Source organism: Lepisosteus platostomus, chromosome 12 (assembly GCF_059453375.1).
Source record: "Lepisosteus platostomus isolate fLepPlt1 chromosome 12, fLepPlt1.hap1, whole genome shotgun sequence".
Lineage (NCBI taxonomy): Eukaryota > Metazoa > Chordata > Actinopteri > Semionotiformes > Lepisosteidae > Lepisosteus > Lepisosteus platostomus.
The window spans coordinates 11,477,372-11,499,664 of NC_142622.1; the positions used below are offsets into that span (position 1 = coordinate 11,477,372).

The 22,293-nt window shown below is 36.4% G+C and overlaps 1 protein-coding gene across 3 annotated transcripts in view; it reads right to left on the reverse strand.

Moving 5' to 3' along the window:
* Positions 1-22,293, reverse strand: part of col14a1a (collagen, type XIV, alpha 1a) — a 105,525-nt gene that overhangs the window by 41,453 nt on the left and 41,779 nt on the right. For all 3 annotated transcript variants that reach the window (XM_088600969.1, XM_088600971.1, XM_088600970.1), the window contains 9 exons: positions 21,879-22,021; positions 15,569-15,698; positions 14,687-14,809; positions 14,063-14,212; positions 11,411-11,527; positions 6,286-6,432; positions 4,906-4,980; positions 3,723-3,862; positions 2,695-2,818 (listed from right to left, as the gene is read on the reverse strand). In XM_088600969.1, the coding sequence (XP_088457095.1) occupies positions 2,695-2,818; positions 3,723-3,862; positions 4,906-4,980; positions 6,286-6,432; positions 11,411-11,527; positions 14,063-14,212; positions 14,687-14,809; positions 15,569-15,698; positions 21,879-22,021 (1,149 nt within the window). The remainder of the gene's footprint in view (positions 1-2,694; positions 2,819-3,722; positions 3,863-4,905; positions 4,981-6,285; positions 6,433-11,410; positions 11,528-14,062; positions 14,213-14,686; positions 14,810-15,568; positions 15,699-21,878; positions 22,022-22,293) is intronic.

A 22,293-nucleotide genomic window follows, 5' to 3' on the forward strand; every position in this document is an offset into this window, starting at 1 on the left:
ATTATACTGATTCTTAGTGTTTTATAGGGGTCTGTAGATTTTGTCTTAGTATATTCAGCGTCAATCTTTTTATTTCTAGTTCATGTGTTTCAATGTCTATTTTTCTTCTTAATTTTTTTTATCTAAGGACCCCTTAAATGGGATTATTAAAGAAGGTTGGAGAGGGACAGCAACCAAGATTTTACCTTCTTATGCACCTCCAACTTCTGTAATTCTCTATGATATCACATCCTGAAACACCCAATACTACAGAACAATTTTCTCTCTTGCTCACAAATTGTGTTTCTGTGTCCTCCTCCACTCCATCTCCATCTTTGTAGCTACTTATCTCTGATCTTTTTCGTCTTATGGCCATATGGTCAGCCCACACCCAAGAGGATTAAGTTTCGTATGCCTACCTCCTCAATAAACGTTCTCAAATGCATTTTCTGATTGGCTGATATTATTCCTCATCAAACTCCTACTAGGAGCTTTTGCTGTGTCCAAAAAGAATCATATTTCTAATGATACAAACATGTAAAATTCTAAATTTCTTAAAACAAAAGGATTAATTTCCAGAGTATAATGCCATGGGTATAACTATTTTTTGTAGAAAATATTAATAACACTGGAGAATTTTATTAATTTACCTTAAGTAAATAATCTCTTAATAATTGATTGATTGATTAATTTTATGTAATGCTTTAAACATTAATAAAATAATCCATAAAATATAAGTAATATAATATTCACTTAAGCACATTCTATACTATACAAATATATTTTACTTTCCATACACTGTATATGTATGCATCTAAACATGGCCAGCAGCCATTTCACATCTGGCAACCCACTGAAGCTCAGCAGGTGTGAGCCTGGTCAGTACCTGGATAGGAGACCTCCTGGGAAAAACTAAGGCTGCTGCTGGAAGAGGTGTTCAGGGGACCAGTGGGAGCGCTCACTCTGCAGTCTGTGTTTGTCCTAATGCCCCAGTATAGTGATGGGGATTTTTTCCTGTATAAAAGGCGCTGTCTTTCAGATTAGATGTAAAACCAAGGTCCTATCTCTCTGTGGTCATTAAAAATGCCAGGGTGTTTCTCGAAAAGAGTAAAAGTGTAACCCCAGCATCCTGGCTAAAATTCCCATTGGACTTTACCAATCATGGCCTCCTAGTAATCCCCATCTATGAACTGGCTTCATCACTTTGTTCTCCTCCCCACTGATAGCTGGTGTGTGGTGAGTGTACTGATGTACTATGGCTGCCTTCGCATCATCCAGGTGGGGGCTGCACACTGGTGGTGGTGGAGGGGAGTCCCCATTACCTGTAAAGCGCTTTGAGTGGAGTGTCCAGAAAAGTGCTATAGAAGTGTAAGGAATTATTATTATTAAAAGCTGCTGAAAAACTCCAGCTCTCTTTTTGCCATTTCCATCTAAACCACACAGAATATATACACATTTCTTCTTCATAAACAGCCGGACAGTCTTGGAGGGCAGTTTGACATTTATCCAAGAACAAAATATTACTTAGCATTATATTTGTTTTTCTACTGTAAATCATTCAAAACACAAATTACAAAAACTGATTAAAGTAAACCCTATATTGCCCCTTGAAACATCATATAAATTAAAATATAGACTAAGGATTAGCCATAACATCCTAGCTCTACCAAATTAATGCTTCAAACACAATTACAGCAATTATCACACTTATGAATAAATACTAACTAACTATAGGACTATCATGTTGTATTACTGTATCTGGATGCAGACAGCAGTAATTCACCAGAGAAGACCAAGGACTCAATCTATCTAGTGCCTTATTAAAGGCACTCAGAGACTCTGCAAGTAATCCATGCTGGCTGTGACAGCTGCCAGTAAAAACAGCCAAGCTATAATAACATCTTCACAGCTGTGTGCAGCTGAAGGGTTTCCGTTTAGCCTGGTTGGTGAAAGAGGGTTGATTCATTTCTTCTAACACACATTATATGCAATACCACAATTAGTTTTGCATTGTATCTCATTTAGTGGCATCTAATGTGAATGTTTGCAGAAAATGTATTACGTCATTTGGGTACAATTTCAATAGAATTTAATGGAACCATGAAGCCAGAGAACTGTTTTGTGGGTTATATAAACTGTTTAAGAAGATGATGCAACAGTTAAGGAACATTTTAAAGTTCAAGGAAATTATAATGGAGCTTTACTGTAGTTAATAACTATAATGCATAACACATGAATGTCACTGCCCTGTATTTATTCAAAATGTTTGTGTTTTGTCTATGTTTCTTTCTTAAACTGACCTGTTTCAAAAAATCAGTTTAGCCATTCACCATGAAACATTCCAATGTATAAAAAGTCTGCTAAAATCATTTCTTTATATATAGTAATGCAACAAGCATGTTTTTTCTTGTTTTCTTTCTTGAAGATGACAGTGTGTACCTACAGTACAACTGACATATTTAAACAGTGAAAAAAAGTCACAAGCCTGCAGAGAAAAAAAACCTGGGTATCAAAATAAACCATATTTGCACAATAATGAAATGTCACCATTACTACCTACAGTATTAAATATTTTTGTTACTAACTCGGACTTCACGGCGTCTGTTCCAACCTATTGCATCACAACTGTCAGACAGCAGAGATTTAATGCTGACTCTCAAGTCCAGATACGCTCTTTATTTCCCCTCTGGCCCACGAAGAAAACTCAATACATACCTGTCTTGGTATTTCCTCCCTTGTATGTGATGCGCTGAATTGCATCCAGAAGTGATTCCTTGTCATCGTAAGACTTGAGTTTGAATTCTGTTCTGGCATCATCGCTGAACTGTGCAATGGCAACCTGTCAGAAATGTAAACAACTCTTTATAATAACTACAATTTTTCAAGCATTGGCTGGAACCAGTGCAAAGTCAGTCCTTTGTCCTGATTGACTTTTCTCTTTAAAAAACATTCACTTTGATATACCACTTCTCAGAAATTAAAATGGAAAGCCCACCTCCATTTGTCCTCCATAAGGTGGTGTTGATTACTTTCTTCTGCAAGGTTGTTTTCTGTGTTAGTCCGTATTATCATTTATTTCAAAAAGTACAAATTCTCCTTATGACTCTCCTTATTTACTGTATCACTAGGCTACAAAAACACAACTTAATGGCGTGTGTGCACTGAATATGATCAATGTCCTCTCATCTCTTTGTCTAGACATATTCTGTTTTTGTCCAATGAATATTTAGAGGTCCTGAATTGACTGGAATCCGCTCAAGAAAGGCTGTCTGGAGCCTAACAAGACATCAGCGATTTGTCTCCTCTGATCTCCATATCAACCCAATACCCCCTTTATTCCTCAGCCAACATTTGGAACAACTTGTGTGATTCTTCATGAACCCTTTTATTTAGGCTCAAGCAGGGATCTTTGTCAATGTGGGATCTGTAAAGGAGCTCTCTAAGGTTAACTCCATAAAGGAAAGTAGATCTTGCCAGTGCCTGTAAAGAACACTTCTCAGCCAAAATGTTTTAATGTTTTTCTTTTTTTCCCCCTATTATTTAGCATTTAAATAACCTCTGCTTGAGTAGTTTTATTTGGTCATGCACTGTATAAGAAATACAATCTGAGCCAGTGTCTTCGTAGTATTGATGACTTACAGATTCATGACAGGGGTGTTGTTGAAATATGTACCAGTAATAAGAGATAATACAAGATTGACCTGATGAGGTTATTCATTTTGAAGGTACCACTCTGTTCTTACTTGAGTGCCATCAGGGCCGATCTTGTCAAGTGCACCACTTGTGCTGTACAGAAAGCGTATGATTTTGTGGAAGTTGTCATCTCCAATACTCCAGGACCCATCCACTAAAAAGACCAAGTCTGCCTTGGCAGCTTTGCACACTGCAGGAAAAGTGGAAAACATGTCAGATTAACAAAGAATTAGTGAAAAGGTTTCAATGTTATTATCCATTTTCAAAAAAGGTGTTCGGATAATTGGTGAAAAACATGAAAATGGGTTATATCAGAGCAACCGCAACAGATCACATTTCTGTTGTAACATAATAGTACATAATGAATATGCACTTGGAAATGGACATGTATTGATCCTTCAAGTGAAGGCTATTCCAACAGTCATTGGAAAAAAACTGTTTTTAAATTCAGCTCACATTTGCAAATTATTACTAGAACCTGCTATGAACAATTGGCAGCAATTAACTGACAGCAATTGTTTCTAATCACATCCTTTCAAAATATCACAGACAGAGGTGCAATTTTTCAATGTTATATTTTTTAGTCAGGAAAATGTTTCTCTCATGTTTTTCTTTGTCATTTAACTGATCCCAAAAGTGGGGAAATTAAATTCTGATTATTTGTATTTTAATAGTAAATGATTGCCTGCCACAATGCTAAAATGCATAAACAAATTATTGTTTCAACAAGCAATACCTAAATACAACCTGTTCCTAGCCTGTTCCTTTTGCATGAAGAGGTTTTAATTTCTTCCCCAAACATTATGCAATTGACTTTTGTCACATTTAAATAAAAAAATATCAGCAACTACTTATTTTTTCAACCTTAGAGGACCATAAAATCATTAGTAAGCAGTAAAATAATGCAGACCTTCTTAAGCATATCAGTCAATGCCTGTAGTTCAATAATCCGAATACTGTTAATATCCTGTCTGTGATTTATATTACATGAATGGATGTTTATGGTTGCTGGAACAATGATACCAAACTGAAAAAAAAAAAACTGTATTTATTGATCCCACTCTGTGCTCTGTCAAGAAACTTGTTATGTACACCACACTTAATTGTGTGCATTTAAAGATTTTTAACTAATAATTACAAATTGCCTGTTAATCTCCAAACCGCCAATTTAGCAAAAAGTGTAGATTAAAAAGAAAGCACATGTTCAAGAATAGAAAGGCAGCTTTTGCTTACCTTCTCTAGCAGGAGGAATTGTGGGAAGAGGAGTGGTAGTGGGTGGTGTCGTCGGTGGCTCAGTTGGCACTGGAACTGGATGTTTGAATTATAGGGAGATTAATACACTAGAACTGAAAGGAGAAACATGAACCAAAGGACACAAGTGGAAACTCTCAGAAGTGCTTTTACTATTGGGACCTGGAGGCACTTTTCTTACACAAAGGGTAGTGGGGATCTGGAACAAGCTACCTGGCTAATTAGACAAATTGCTGAAGCTGACACCCTGGCTTCCTTCAACACAGCTATGTTGGTTGCTGAATGGCCTCGTCTTGTTTGTAACCTTTGTGATGCAATGACGCATAAGTTTCAAAACTACAGGCTGCCATTCAGCCTATCTTGTTCATCGGTTTCATTGCAACTAATTGATGGTGCCTTGAAAGACGTGCTGGTATCCTGGAGCACATGTACTCATACAGTATTATCCTTGTATAATCAGAAATATAGCATAGCAGAGTTGTATAGTTATTAGAAGGCTACAAAAGATCTACCTGCCTCACTGCTGATGCAGTAAGGTTGTAGCACTGGCCAGCTTTTGTAATAAGTGGATAGTTTTTATGCAGGATGGAGTAAATGAATTAGCCAGTAATTTATCAGGATTGGACAAATCTAACCCAGAATAATATAATATAATATAAACCCAATATAATATAATATAAAAAATATAAACAAGCACACTTAGAAGAAGTCCAAATTTTTGAACAGTGGCTTATGAAATACTATATGTTCACTTTAAGGAAACGAAAAAATTACTCACTCATGAGTTCATTCAACAGATTACGGTCTTATCTCATTTATGATGGTGGTAAACACTAGATTGCATTATAAAATCACCATCATACATGATTTGATTCAGGAATTCTTGAAGCCACCTGTAAATAGCTCAATGGCCTCTACCTTAAATCAATTATGGTTTTGTTGTCATTTCCACTTCAAGTGAATCATGTTTCATTCTTAAAAAAAAGTTTTAAGCACTGTTAATTCTTTCTTTTGCAGGCTGTACTGCTATAAACACATACCTAGTGTATTTTGTCTGAATTAATTCCGATATGAGAACCTGCTGAACAGATTTTTTCACAGTTGACTCTTGGTTTTCGAATCTCGCCTTGTGGGAATTAGTAATATTTTTCAAAGGATCTATTTTTCACTTTGTGTCAAAACACATGAATAAATCTGGTGCTGCACTGCCTGCAGCATCACAATGCAAAAACAGCTGTGTAGCTAAAATTATTACCAGAATTTCTCAAGTTGTTTCTGTCATACTTGGACAGTGGCCCATACACCTTCAGATACTGTAATTCCTAAACATAATGCGCCTCAGTTTTTTGGATTAACACTTACATGTTTTGTCCATAACAGTGACAGCCGGTCCCTCAATGTCTTGGAGTTGGGCATAGACAGTGATTTTGTACTGGGTATTGGGTACAAGATCATAGAAACAATGTCTAGATGTTCCTCCTCCAAGAGTCACTTCCTGTCTCTGTCCATCTGAAATGAAAAACAATCATTCTCTATACCAGCACACTCTAATGGAGCATATATTATAAACATGTAGAATTTGCCAATTACTTCATTCTACTTTAACGTATATAGATACACTATCCTTTTCTAGCAAGCATCTTTTAGTAGGAATGTAATACACAAAATAAATAATAAAAGATGTTACCATGCTACAGTACCAATTTATTGTATTGTCATTCCACATAACTGTCTAATGTAAATTCCTTGTACTAACTCTTAAAAAGAAATACTTAATGACTTACCATGGATGTGTACATTGCTAAATATTAGCAACTGTTACAAGCTTTGCATTAATTTTCAACAATATAATTATTCATACAATATAAACAATATTTAAGTCACACCTTTAATTATGCCCAGTTGGGTATATCTTGCTTAAAAATATAAGAAAAAAAATGAGAACAAGAAGTTCTGAAAAGTTACAGGACAAGTTACAGGAATTAAACCAATACAGAGCTCTTCAGTATAAAACTGACTTCAATACTGCCATCATGTACTGTATTTCTGATGTAACGAACTGTAATCACTATCACAGAGGAACTATAATCCATCTTGCACTTCACAGCAGATACAACACACATAGAATTCTCACTTGAATATAAACAATGGTTTGTTTACCCCACAATGCCTTGGCTCAGGGTAGTTAATGTACTGAAAAAGGTCTAGATAAGTATGAGGAAAACACAAGGGAAGTGTGAGTTAAGGTTCAGATAAGACCAACATTTAAATCCTGACACTCCAATTAAGGCTTATCTAAAATGCAGCAAGCCAAAATGGCATAACAATTTTCTGAGAACAGAATCTGCCTGCAGTACAATTTGACACTGTGATGTCCACATACTGTACAGGGTAATTTTATAAATTTTGCTAGAGTACATTTTTAATGATACTCATTCATCAACAACTTCAGAAACATTATGATCAATTTGTTTTAGGGCATTTTCTTTCATAGTCATTAAACAGGACAAAGATACAGTATCTTCTAGTGTAATAGGATCTCATACTGAAAATAAATGTGCACATCCAGAGCTGCTCAGCATTTAGTTAAATATAACGGACAAAAGATCTAAACAAGCAATACAGCAGAACACAGTAAAGTAAAACAATTCATAGGAATGTTAATTTGATATCTGACCCTCAAGGTAATTATACTATAGAACCTCTGAATATTCCAGCATTTTTGCCCCTGAATTAGACATTTTGAATTGTAAGCTACTGCTTTCCTTTTGTTCTTCAAAGTTCAGCATTACATGTTCAGAATATTTACATTTGCAAATATTTTGTTTCATTGCTAGGGGACCTGAATAATAAAATATAATAATTTATGTTGATCTATTTTTCAACATCTTGTCACTCCTGAAAAACACCCATAAATAAAATTGTGCTTTTATATTAGTACTATTTTTTATGGGCAACAGAATAGAAAATTTAAACATAGCAAAACAACTAAAATAATGCTAAAAACTAACCCAATTCACAATACTGTGTATGACAAACACTGCCTTAAAAGAAAGTAAAACATTTTCATGCAACGCTCTAGATTCTTGATAGGAATTATCCCTTAAACTTTCATATTGAAAAATAAGTCAGCATATGACATTTTAATGTAGGCCACATAATATCACAATGAGCAACAGAAATCCAATTACAGGAAAGAGATATGCTTAATTTTTAAACAGGCTATAATGTTTACTGCATTGTTATGCAGAATAAGCCATTAATCATGACTAGGGGTTGGCAACACTCTTAGCAATAGCAGAAGTTTTATTTTTTAAAATATTAGAGTTTTGCCAAGCAAAACCCATGCCTGGGGAGGGAGGAATGCCGAAACTGCTGCCAAGATTGCTGGTTCTACTTTACACCTACAGAACTGGATTAGTGTTTTTTACTTGGTATTGTTTGGAGTCACAGGTAGCATATTTTGGGGTTTGTTTTCATTGGTAGCATTCAATTAACAGGAGGGACTTTTCTGAACCCACCCTCTGCTGACCTCCAAACTGGACCGATGTACTCTCCCTCCGGCAGACTGAGCCCAATAGTCAACCCCTCCTCTTCCAGCCTAAACCAATAGAGCTCCATCCTGCACACTGGACCAATGTAACCCCTCCTCCTCCATACTAAACAAATAGAGCTCCATCCTGCACACTGGACCAATGTAACCCCTACTCCTCCAAACTAAACCAATAGAGCTTCATCCTGCACACTGGACCAATGTAACCCCTACTCCTCCAAACTAAACCAATAGAGCTTCATCCTGCACACTGGACCAATGTACCCACTGGTCCTCCTGCCTAAACCAATAGAGCTCCATCCTGCACACTGGACCAATGTAACCCCTCCTCCTCCAGCCTAAACCAATAGAGCTCCATCCTGCAGACCTGGACCAACAGAACTCCATTCTCCAGACTGAAACAATAGACTACCCTGCCCCTCAAACTGATCACGTCTTCCAAACTGGACCACTGGTGACATAGATCTTCAAGTCACTTTTTGTTTAAGGCTACTTTTACACACCATAATAACACTGGATGTGGCACATATAGAAACAAATGATTCTTTCAACAATTATTCCCCCCACCAGCAACCAGTAAGTAAACAAAAAACATTCTACATAAATTTGCTTCTCCCCGGCATTCATGTCTTCCACCCCTGACGTTGATAACTCCTATGGACAAGTTGCTGACCCCTGAATGACTTCTGTAAGACCATCTTTGTGAGTAGAGCTGTTATAAGCCAGCACTATGGCAATTAGCATGTTTAAAGCTTTTTAGACAATTTCAACAAAAAGACACAAAATCAAATTCACATTCAAGCTAGACTGGTGTATTTGTGTCGGTCCACTATATAGTTCTGTCTGGTCAGATACTTGGCAGCTGATAATGGTCAGTCTTAATATTCTAAACAGTTCCTAACACAACGCCCACACTGTCTCTTACAAAAAGTTATGTAGGCAAATCCACTTGAGGTTATGAATATAGTCTAAAGAAAAAGAACAACAGAGGTACAGTTCTACAGCATCAATAAGACGGCTTATACTGTACATAGGACATCTCAAAAATCTTTTCCTCCAGTTTCAATTTCCTCCCTTATTTTGTCAGTTGAAAAAAGAAGAATCTTATGTTATGAAAAATGTTATGTAACAAAAGGCTTTGACGCAAGTTTTTAAATGAACCCATCATGTGACTTTTCAATTTGAAAGTTGGCTTTGCTCTTCACCTCTTTCATTTTTCTCTTTGAATTACGTTATTATTGTGACTTTTGATGTTCCTGCTAGCTTTTAGCTTATGAATGCTTATTCTGTAATAGCTTATTACAGAAAATGGAAAATAAATCTTCTAGGTATTCACAGATTTAAAGAAAAGTCAATACATTTCCGTACCATGAAAAAGTATATTAGAACATGAAAAATGGTAAGGGACTAGGAAGCGTGATAACAAGTGTTGGTGCAAAAGTGATTATAAAATAACAAACAAAATGGAGCTGGCTAAGAAAGTGAGGGAAGCTGACCTAACTACAAAAGAAAGCCCAAAACACACGGTCTTCGGCGTCTTCAAACGCCCTAGCTAACCTTCACTGACTACCCAAAACCATACAAGACAAAAGCTACTCACTATTTTCCTTTCTTCTTTCACTCAAAGGGTATGTTCATTGCATAGTTCGATTGTGGAATTGTGTCAATATGCACTTGCAGAAACATGGAAAAGGTTAATTCCATACTCCATGTAGAAAGAAAAAAAAATTCTGCTGAGCCTGAAAAGGGATTTCTACTTTTCAGCATTTAATTACTACAGCCCTGGTATACCTGTTACTAAAGCTCTCCTCATAATTCCTAGGTTCCATGAAAGACAAGTGAATTCCAACATCATCTACAGTATATCAATTAGACTTTGAAAGAACTTCAGGAATCTTGATACTAGCTGGGGTGTCACACAGATAACAGAAGTATTTTCAGAGGGGTAGTCAATGTGTTAAACCTGCTCATTTGCTGTACTAGCTGTCTGTGGCTGTTGTTTTCTGTAAAAAACACTTTGAATAGCATGCCTTGTCAGTTGTAAAATGTCTGTAATCCAAATCAACATTGCACTGATCAACAAATTGCTTTCACACATAAGGCTTGCTGCTCACGTTTAATCTTATGAGCTACTTATATGACACTTTGTATTTAAATTCTGATAAAACTTCCAAATGTCTGGCAGAGCATGAGAAAGCAGGAAGGGCCTGAGGCAGTGTATGACCAACCAGATAAGGGCAGCTTTACAAAGGGCAATGAAAGACAGCTCTGTGTTCTGCCATTCTGCTTAAAGGTCCATTATTGGTTCATTACAATGCATTTAGTTTTCCAGAAAGTCAGAGAATGCAGAGTTCCTTCTGTCTAAAAATCCTTAAGAAAATTATATAAATCATTTCTAAACTTGAGGGATGAGACACATGCATTTCTTTTCTTACAGGATCCAAGTTCAAGGATACAATCAGCCATTTGCATTTATATCTAATTGATTCAAACATCTGCAACTGAATCCAGCTGAGCAGGGAATTGTCACCATCACTTTCTGATGTGTAAGCTAGTAATGTTAACATATGCCACTGCAATGTATCTAAAAAAACAATTTAATGGAATTTGGAATTCAAACATGGTAGGTAAATAGGTTCGTATCTATTACACGAGGAAGAACAGAATATGAAAGCTTTTATCCCAAGATATTATGCATATTCATCTTCACACTCTACAAATCCATTTTTTATCATCTAATATCCTTAGACAAGCCTAACAGTCTACAGTATGTTGTGGTGCTAATCAGGACACAGTATGATGCAAACTAGTTCTAACTAGCTGTAGAATTATGACAGAGGAACACATTGTTTCTAGGATTAACATCAGTTGCACTAATATAGAACCAAGATAACTCATAACAGCAAATCTCGGAGCTTTCCAAAGGATACTTACTACTCAGGGATTCTAGAACAGCTCTGTATAATGAAGCCTGACGGTGAGGCTGCCACTGTGCACACATGCTTGTCATACGGACTTGATAGGTGCTCAGGTTGGTTACTCCCAGGTACACTGCAAAGAAATAACACTTTAATTAATAGCAGTACAATCCTGAAGCCAAGACAGAGACTGGAAGATTATTAGCACACAAACGTATTTCATACACCTGCAGTCATAAAGAACTGTCAGCTGTGATTCTCTGGCGGAAAAAAATAACTTTAAGAAAATTAAACGGATTTTGAAGCAAATTAATTTCAAGCAAAAAATAGAGACCAGAACATGTAGCATACTGTACATTTATAATGCCTATGAGTACTCTCCAAGAAAAATAAATTGAATAGTACATGGTTTACAGTGCAAAATGTGAAAAATTACAGTCCCATGCAATAATTATTGGAAATATAAATTTCCCTGCAAAAGGAATTAGGAAAAAAATAGAGAAAAATGATCCGTTTCTGGTAACAGTTATAAAAGTAAGGAACCTCTATAGAGAAAATATTTATGATAAATTGTGCTGCCATTATCTCTTGAGTAATGCTTTTGCTTAGACTAAATGAAATAACAGAAAGTGTTTCAAAAAGATACTGCTATCCAACTCAAAATTAAATTAAAAACATAATGTAGACTTTATTGATATTACTAACATTCTATACATTACTCATGCATGTTCATTAAAATCAGTATATGTCTTTTGAAACATAAATGCACAGAATTCTAGTGGGACAATTCAATAAAGCTGGTATCACAGAATAAAAAAGCTTGTTTTGTATACCTGAGTATGAAATTATTGGAGGTCCTAAAGGAATCCATATATACTGTACATATACACAGCGAAAACATATGCATGCAGGAAAACAGTAGAACAAGATACCTAAGATAGTAATTTAAAACTGAAGTCCATGTTTTCAGCTGGAATGCACAACATCATTATGCACGTACAATTGGCTCATATGTTGAAGAATTGCATTGTAATGCCTACCACCTTGTCTGGTGACCAACGTGACAAATTACATTACGTCAGCAATGGGGTAATTTTCTCTCTTCAAACATGTGAAATCACTCTAAAACATTTGTTAACTCTCTTGCCCAGATTTTAGCATTAAGCGCACAACAGAAAATTTGGAGCACAACTTGATTTGTAGAATATCATAAGCTATAAACAGCTCTTTTTAAACAATGATTTCAGTCCAGATTCATAATGCTGAAGAACCCTTTTCCTTAAGTCCTACTTAAAATCTTTATCTTTGATTTTTGACAAAAAATAAATACTAAATAATAAGATGTGACAATGTAAAAGTAAAACCTATCACCACCCTTTATAGTTAACTTCATTTTTAAGAGAGCTAAACATGTTTTAAAACAGAACTTCAAGAAATGACTCATAAGTACAATATTTTACATGTATACAACATTCTCCAATTTCAATCATACCATTGATGAACTGTAACTATAAATACTGTAGATTTAACAAACAAAATGCAGGACTGTCTAGACTTTTTAACATTTATGAATTAGAGTGCAATAAAACTGGGTAAAATGAGCACTGAATTTATCAATAGCATACACAATAGTTACATTTAAAAAAATACATTTAGAGCATTTAAATGTATCTTGTGTACAGGATACGAATACATTTGGACATTGTACAATCATCTAACGTTTTTTGGCATTTGGCAGTTTTACAAAGCCTCAAAACATTTCCAGAAGCTTCCAAAAATTCTGTTGAGTGCCACGTGGTATAAAGGAGACAAGAGAACAGAACAAAACATTCAATACCATACTACCATAAGGAAAGCTAGAGAACTGTCTGAAGGCCTATGACAAAAGATGACTGACCTCATATAATGTAGTGATGGCTATAATAAATTCTGTAAAACAAGACTAGTGTTCATCAACAAGTAGTTTAAGGTTAAAATAGCCTTACCATGTGGAACAGGGTGCAGGAAAGAGTTAGTCAAATATGGGAGCCGAGAAAGTTGTTTGAGGGTTAATCTCATACCTAAGGCTAAAATCAACTAACAGTTGGGAATCCTTAAAGACTACAGTTCAAGGTTGAGCTCATGAAAGTTCCACTTCAACGTGACAAGTAAGGAACAAGTTTTTTAAATATCAACTCATTGACTCATTGAAAAGAGGCCAAATAATGTCACTGTTTTTCACAGACCATATTTAAATCTGCAATGCTGAAATGTATTTTAAGTCTTCAGTTTCTGATATATTGGTATGAAAAAATACTTAATATACACTGTGTTTTTTTCAAGCTCAATCAACTTTTCATTACCATTCGAAAAGGGTACGAATAACAGCTGAGGCAGCTGTGCATGCATATATTATTACACTTAAATAATATGTGAACTTTAAGATTGCATAGATGAAAAGTAAATCAAATTCTAGCACACAGGCTCTCTCTTAAATAAGTAGAAAAGTACAACACAAATACACAGAAATTTCCATTTTTGAGACAACTTTACTTTGTATGTCCTGAAATAATTTGTGTTGATATGTCTTGTAATATCACTGGTATATTCAAGTATAATCCTATCCACTAGTGTTCACAGGTCAAAATAAAATAGAAAAACTAGAATAAGAAATTATTAACATTCTTACATGTCTTGGCATTTCCTGAAAGGGCATCGCTTGAGCCAGTTGTGTAGGAAGCGATGACTTTTACACTGTACTCAGTCCCACTGAGGAGATTCAGGATCAGCATTGTGTTGACATCATCTCCGACAAAAGTCTCCAGCGCAGGTCCTGGGGCTATAGGAACAAGATACTTAAAACCTAATTTCTGTGAAATTCTGTGCATCTCACAATCTTCCAAGCACCTTACTGCCTCAGAAAAAAGAAAATGACATTAACATAACTACCAGAAAAAAGAAAAACCTCAAGACAAATGGGTTCTGATTTGAAAGATTACAAAGAAATCAAAACATATCCCTCCCCCCTAAGACATGACATTGAAGAAGGAGTTAAACCTATGCAGGAAACCCATCACACACTTTTCTTCATTCTGATGTTTTTATGAGATTTCCATGGAAACCAAAATGATTTAAAAAATGACATAAGTTTCCTGTGAGAAAAAATGGCCTTCAGAAATATACACTAACACATTAAAATGAATGCAATGTGTAAATTCAATTTAATATAATTTGAATTCTTATTTAAATGAAAGCAGATGAAATATCCACAGTGCTATCTCCAAAGTTATGCAAAGAGATGGCCTTTACGCACCGGAGACAGGCTGGTAGACGATTCTGTATCCCATGGTGGGTGAAGGGGGAGTATCCCAAGTGATGCGAAATCGATTGTACCATTCTTCAGACACGCGCAAGTTCCTTGGTGCTGACAGTGGCACTGCCAGAAGAGAGGGGCAACTCATTATGAATATACATTTCATATTGAAGAAGAGTGTGTCAAACACAGAGACAACAGAAAAACCATTCCCATATTATTTTTATCTTATCATTCATTGAAATACAGGACATACAGTATAAATATAGAATGGAAATAATACAGATTTATGTCTTTATATCCAAAAAGTAAACACTAATTTAAAAGTCACAATAGTTACCCTCTTTAAAATGAGACTTTATGTTATCTAGGGTTTCACATTTCTACCACCTGTTTTTAAAGTCATCTTTGCACTTGCTCCAATAAGAGCAGAAGTAAATTGTGGAGAATATTACCAAGGTAGTAGAAAGTGCTATTGAATATGAAGCATTTATACTATTGCATTTTACCAGGAGAAATTTTCTCCTTCCTTCTTCTCCCTTGAGAACCACTGCTTTGATTTTAGAGCTGTCTCCAATCCCAATCAACATTTAGAAGAAAAAGTTCAGGTTGGTGTGGTCAGAAGGAGCAGATGAAATGAAAAACAGCATTGCGGTAATTGACAACTGAAGTAAAAATAGAAGATATAGTGCTTTTTTTAGCTTAAGATTATTTTGGGTAAGAGAAACATTTTTTAATGCCTTCCTTATTAATTTTTTTTTTCTGGACTGTTCTACAGCTGCTTTTCACCAGTATATACTGCATCGCACAGGGTTGAATAGGCTTTGTCAAAAGAGACTCAGGGAAGCCTGGTGTAGGATGCCAAATTTGAGACACACTTACAGGTCCTGCCAACAGATGACATGCTGGTGCCCTCTCCATCTGCATAGACAGGTGTGACAGTAACCCTGTACTCTGTGTCAGACAGCAAGGGCTGCAATAAGAGGCTATTCTGCCTGCCAGGAACCAGGACCTGAAAAGCAATTTGCACTCATTAAGTCCTGTGGAATTCTGCTGCAGTCAAAGGCATGATGAAAGGACTCCAAAATATGACTCCCAGAAAAAGGTACGGTTTCAAAAAACAGTACTAAATTACTGGGTTTCGCAGAATAACTCATAAGGTTATAATCCAGCCCTGTTCTGTTGCCTACTGTATGTACACATGTTGAGACCTAAGTCCAATCAGTTATACTTTCATGTTAATCCACGGGTGTGTGCCAACAAGCAGTAACTAAATGTTTGTAAACTCATGATCCTTTAGCTGACTGTTGTTTAAAAATTTAATAATTTATTTTACGTCGGAGGGGTGGGGAAAGGAAGACCAAAGAAAAAGTGAGAATGTTAGGTAGGAAAGGTATATACTTTTCTCTTCCACACCCTGCCAAAATTCCTCCACTCACCAAGTTCATTTCATGCTCATTTAAACTGAGTGATTTTCCATAGAGCCTTCCATTTACTTTCGGATGTGTTAAAACCCTGATGCCTTTGAGTTTAATGGTGGATAAACCAAGTGAGACATTATAGGACAAAGGAATGTGGATAAGCACTGTTTCTCCAAGCAGACTATATAAATAAATTGCAAAGGAACAAGTAAAGGTTTATTCCGTGCTGAAAAGAGAAGGAAAGAAACATGTTTCGGCTGTGGAGCCAGTGTGTTTCATTTCTTCTCTTTTCAGCATGGAATAAACATTTACTTGTTTCTTTGCAGCCTACTTGAACTATATAAATAAATTGTAAAACAATATTGAAGCTTCATATTGGCCTGCAAAAAACAACTCAAATCAACATAGCATATTATGTCATGGGGTGCTAGATCTATTAATTAATCATTTTGTGCACACAAGGTGATGCAGTATTTTGAAATTAAGCACTCTCAAACTTCACTGTTACTTCTCAGATTCTTCAAAACTTTGTGTTTATGTTTTTGCATACACTGTACAACTGATTGAACTCTTTCTGTTTCCGTTATACTAGGACTGGTGTGTGAAACTGTTGCAACTCAATCATTTTTAAAGAACTTACTGCTACTTTCCCCTTAGAATAACTGCTTGGGTTGGAGCATCCACCCATACGTCTGTTGGAGCAATTAAAAGCCTATCATCTTGGGCTCAGCTGACAAGCAATTTACCAAATCAGTCAACATATAATAGAACCATTCTAAGTCTACACTTGCAGGGAATATTGGATTTTTAATTTTCTCCCTGCACATGTCAGTCTTTCTTATTCTTTTGAACCCAAACACAAGAAAAGACCATTTATACTCACACTTGAACAGCTCCCTGTAATAAATGTGACAGTAAGCCAATCAAGTCAAGCACAAAAATAATAATGAACTTTACTTTATATAGTGCCTCATCTCAAAGCACATTACAAGACATAAAAAATTGATATAGGAAATCAATCCCAAATAACCTGTGAGGAAAAGGTATGTTTTGGGCTATACTTTAAAGCACCCAATGTAACTGAGTCCTTGATTTCTTTTGGGGTGGTGTTCCAGACCTTCGGGAAGTAGCAACAAAAGACCTTGTTCCTCCTAGAGTGTAGAGATGAATAAATATAACAGATTGCAAACCAGAAACAGCTGAATGAAGATAGCAAAGAGAGGAGTAAAGAGATAATGAATCATCTAAAATCTATGAAGACATGTAATGTACTGTATAGCCTTAAAGTAAGCACAAGAATTTTAAAATCATCTTAAAGGTGGACAGGAAGCCTTCGCATGGACACCAAGGTGTGATGAGATCACATGCAAGACAGGATTCTGACTGTTAAACTTCAATACTCCCGCAAGTAGGATGCTACAATCAATTCTTGAAAGAATAAAAACATGAATCCGTTTATCAGCATCAGGCACAGAAGTATAGGCCATGGCCCGACAATTTTTCTCACATGTAAAAGTCTGCACATTAGTCTGCACATAAGGTTCAAAGGTCAATCCAGGGACAAAGGCTACAACCGAATTCTGCATTTTGGATCATAAACTCAAGCACAGAGCCATCAGTTGACAATGTTACAGCAATGGTTTTACATAAATTATGGGAGGACCCCAATAATATGACCTCACTTGAGACTGCAATTAAGATACCAAAAATATTATGTCATCTGAGTTTTTATGTCACATACAGTATGTAATCTCCTGAAACAGATAATTTGGTGTCAGGATTAATATGGACATAAATTTGAGTATCATCTACATACAGTAGAAATGGTCATTCAGACCATGTAATTTGAAAGGGAAATGGAAAATCTGAATAGCAGAGGACCAGTATGAGGCCAACCCAACCTCCAAACTCAAACCACCAAGAGAAATAAAATGTTGATCTTCCACATGGTGGGATTTAAAGAATTTAAATAACCAATTTAAGAGCCAGACCCAGAGATGCCAAGAAACTCATTAAATGACTTAAAGTAAAATATCATGATTTAGAGTACAGAATGCAGTACTGAGAATTACAGTATGATATGAATCTCAATCGACTAGCTTGATATCATTAACAACTTTAACAATAACAGTTTCAGAGCTTTGTAATTTTCTAAAGCCAATTATAGGGTTCGGATAGGGTTCAAAAAGTTTATTTACAGTTACAGTAGATGACTCTTTGTTTGCACCAAAACTGCATGTTGTAATGCAAAACAAATAATATTCTTCTTGGTAGCTGTATTTTTTCAAGAATATAACATTTACCCTACTCTCTGTGGCCTGTTGCATTCTGAAAATATATTGCCTTTTTAACTCTCATTGCATACCCCCACTGAGAGCCTACCTGGCAAGCGACGAGCGCAAGGCAGGGTACACCCTGGACGGGGTGCCAGTCTATCGCAGGGCCAGTGCAAGCCAATCATACAGGGGGACAATTTGGAGGCCCCAGTAAAGGCAGAAGGGGAAAATTTGGCCCGGACACTGGGATAACTCCCTACTCTTATCGAGAAATGCCCGGGGACCTTTAATGACCACTGAGAATCAAGACCTCGGTTTAACGCCCCATCTGAAAGATGGCGCCCACTACAGTATAGTGTCCCCGCCACTATACCGGGGCATTAGGACCCACACAGACCACAGGGTGGGCGCCCCACTAATACCTCTTCCAGCAGCAACCATAGCTTCCCAGGAGATCTCTGATCAAGATACTGACCAGGCTCAACCCTGCTTAGCTTCAGTGGGTAGCCATTTGAGAGCTGCAGGGTGATGTAGCTGTTGGCGAATAGTATTTGCATTTCCTGGAATAAGAAATTCTGCCCACTGCAACCTTTAACACATGGAATAGCAGGATGTCCAAAAAACTACAGTACTCGAGGGTACAGTACAAGCATTTACAAACTCCATCATGCTACAGTATATGCACATACTTTCTGCTGGAAATGCTTTTCATCGGCATTTAACACTATTCAAGCGAACAGGTTGGTAGTGAAGCTTTTAGGTATGGGAGGACTGTACATCATACACTTACACAGCCGATATACAATTTTCTTGCTGATCGGTGACAGTAGGTGCAAGTGAGCTTGGGGAAGTCTCTCACCATCAGCACAAGCATGGGGTACCCCAAGGCTGTGTGCTGTCCCCATTGCTTTTCACATTGTACACTAATGATTGTGTAAGCCACTATAACAACGGTTTGATTACTAAGTTTGCACATGACATTGTTGTGACTGGTCTTTTGAACAATGATGAAACAGAGACATGAGATCATTCTTTTTTTAAATTAGTGTCAGGATAAGTCACTGTTTTTAAGCACAAAAATTGTATTATATGATTTCAGAAATAATTATTGTATTCCCACGTTCCCTGTAATTATTAATGGAACTAATATTGATAAAGTAAATGAATACAAATAAGTGGGCACTGTAGGACTGTGAATTGACTTTGACAATAACGGACGCAAGGTTTTTAAATTAAATGCACAATAAAGGTTGTATTTTTTAAGGACATTAAGGAGTTTTAATCAGAAAGCACAGTTTTTTATTCGTTTTAATCAGAGCATTCTAATCTGTTTCAAAACTTGGATGGTGTCTTGTCCTTGCAGAACAAAAATAATTTGAACAAAGTGATCAGAACTGGTGGCAAGATTACTGGCAAATCCTTGAACTCAATAACATGTCTTATGGAGCAACATATTATTAATCTAATACAAAAATAAAGCAAACATTACTATGAATATAATGCATATGTTAAGAATTGTACTTACAACAGATTCATCTGCCCTTAACTCTATTCAGATTTCAAATATATCCAAATGTTTCACAAACATGACAAACAGACAGTGTCTCACATGACAAATTCATTTAAAAGAACTCATTGGTGTTACCAGCTGAAAATGGCACTGTCACTTAAAGGCTAAACTGTATAGAATCTGATTAAATCTCAGATTACTTGAAAGCATAATATTTATAATGTATTCCTCATAAACTATTTAGAATCCATTCAATCAATATTCTCCATATGACAGAAAATATCATAGTGCCTAAATTAAATGCACAACTCCTTAATCGTCACAGTTTGCTACTGGACTGTCCTTTTGCTTCAACTCCAGTTTTAGGAGCTGTCCACCTGAGCTGTGGTGCTGAAACCTGCAAATGACTTTTACACAGAATGCTAAATTTTAGTTAATATTCTCTAAATAAAGTATGTATTTTATCATTTGGGGCATTAGGTAATGATTTAAGATTATTTGGCCAGTAGCATCTTCATCACACAGCAAAAATGGAATGATTCTGCTGGTCAGATTTTACATGTTATTTACATCTATACATTGTAATGTATATATATTTTACATTTAAATATAAAGCACTACTGGTTATCCATGACCAGAGGAATGCCATACATGTGTTTGAGAATGTTATATACTGTATGTTATAGATGTTTGAAAAGTTTTTCACGTGTGCTTACATGGATCATTTTAACAACAATCTCACTGTCTTTTCTATTCTGAAACAAAATTTGCTCCTAATTTGATTAAAGTAATTACAAAACTATGAGGATGCCAATCAAACTAGAGACAACATACCGTAGCTCTTGTTTACTGAACTTATAATTGGCTGTCATTTTAAGTGCTCTAAGAGTGGTCCTGACTGTGTTTATATTGCAAAACACTAATGCAGACAAATGAGACCAGATTCAAAGCAATGGGCAAAGGGTAATGAACTAAATATTTCTACAACTGGTAATTCAATCATTACTTTATAGTAAGCTGCAAATTTCATAAAAAATGCAAAGCATGCAATTATGAAGCTGGCACCAGCACTTATTTTAATTTGCTTTACAACATTCATCACCAGTTTTGTAGCACACCACATGTGCAGGCATGGCATATTAACCTGAGAGGACCCATGTTACCTTACAACACTGCTTCTGATCAGGGCAGGATTAGTACAGCAGCAAAGCCCTATTAGCAATTCCATCTTTTATTTGATTCCAGTTATCCAAAAGAGGTTAAAGAAAACTACTTGGTCTGATAAATGTCAAAAATTGAAGACTAGAAAACTGAATTTCTACATCTACTTTAAATTCTCTTATAAAGTTACAGGTTTATCAAAATATTTAATTGTAGATATTAAGGTGTTGCCAAATTACATACATATTTGACCTGTTTTCTCTGAAAATGTTGAAGAATGGAAAAGTTAAAATATAGCATCTTATCATGAGAAAAAAATGGCTAATGGAAATCAGTTTAAATTCTGACACTTTGTACATTACTGTACATCTAATTGAGCCCTACTTCATTTAAATGTTTGTATTTGTATGCAAACTTTCTATACTTATCGTCCTGATCTGCTTTCGTACATACACAAACGGGACATCTTACACTGATCTTTGTTGCTTTACAGTCTTCAATCATCACAACTGTAATCTGAACGCATGATCTAGATGGTAAGACACAGTCAACTGATCCCATGTGGACACACTGTGTGCACCATAATCTAAGATGTAGTTTGTAAAGAAAGACCCCTCAATGAGGTTTTCTGTTCCTAGCGACTTTTCCATCTGGGGAAGGCAGCACAAAAACCAATCTTCGAGAGAATGACAATCTGACTGATTAGTGGCACGTTACCCCTCCTGGACAGCTCGATCCAAATAAGGATTTCATGGAGTGCCGTTCAGCCGCCCCCTCCCAAGGCTCTCAGCGAAGTGTAGTTGAAACACACAGACCATGCTTACCGCCTCTTCAGCGCGGTCTCCCCTCAGAGTGACGTAGGACACCCTGAACTGGCGCACGTTCTGGTCAGGAATATCCCAGGACACTTGCATGCTGAAGGTGGTTTCGTCGTCTACGAGCAAGTTTCTTACTCCATTGCGCACAACTGGAGGCAAAAAGAATAGTATCCTGAACATCACTTACAGGTTGTCATTGTTATCTCCCAACGAGCTCCAGCACTGCTGCATTAGCTCCACCAATTGCCAATGCACATTCCACACATGCTAGAGACTCACTGGGGCCATCCTCAACGAGATCAGGCCGGGCCTATCAGGCCAATTAGGGAACATCGCACAGTATTTAAGCCCTGAGGAATCATTCCTCAGAGCTCAGACATTGAGTCACTAATCCTGCCTTGAGTTTGTCTCAGTTTCAGGT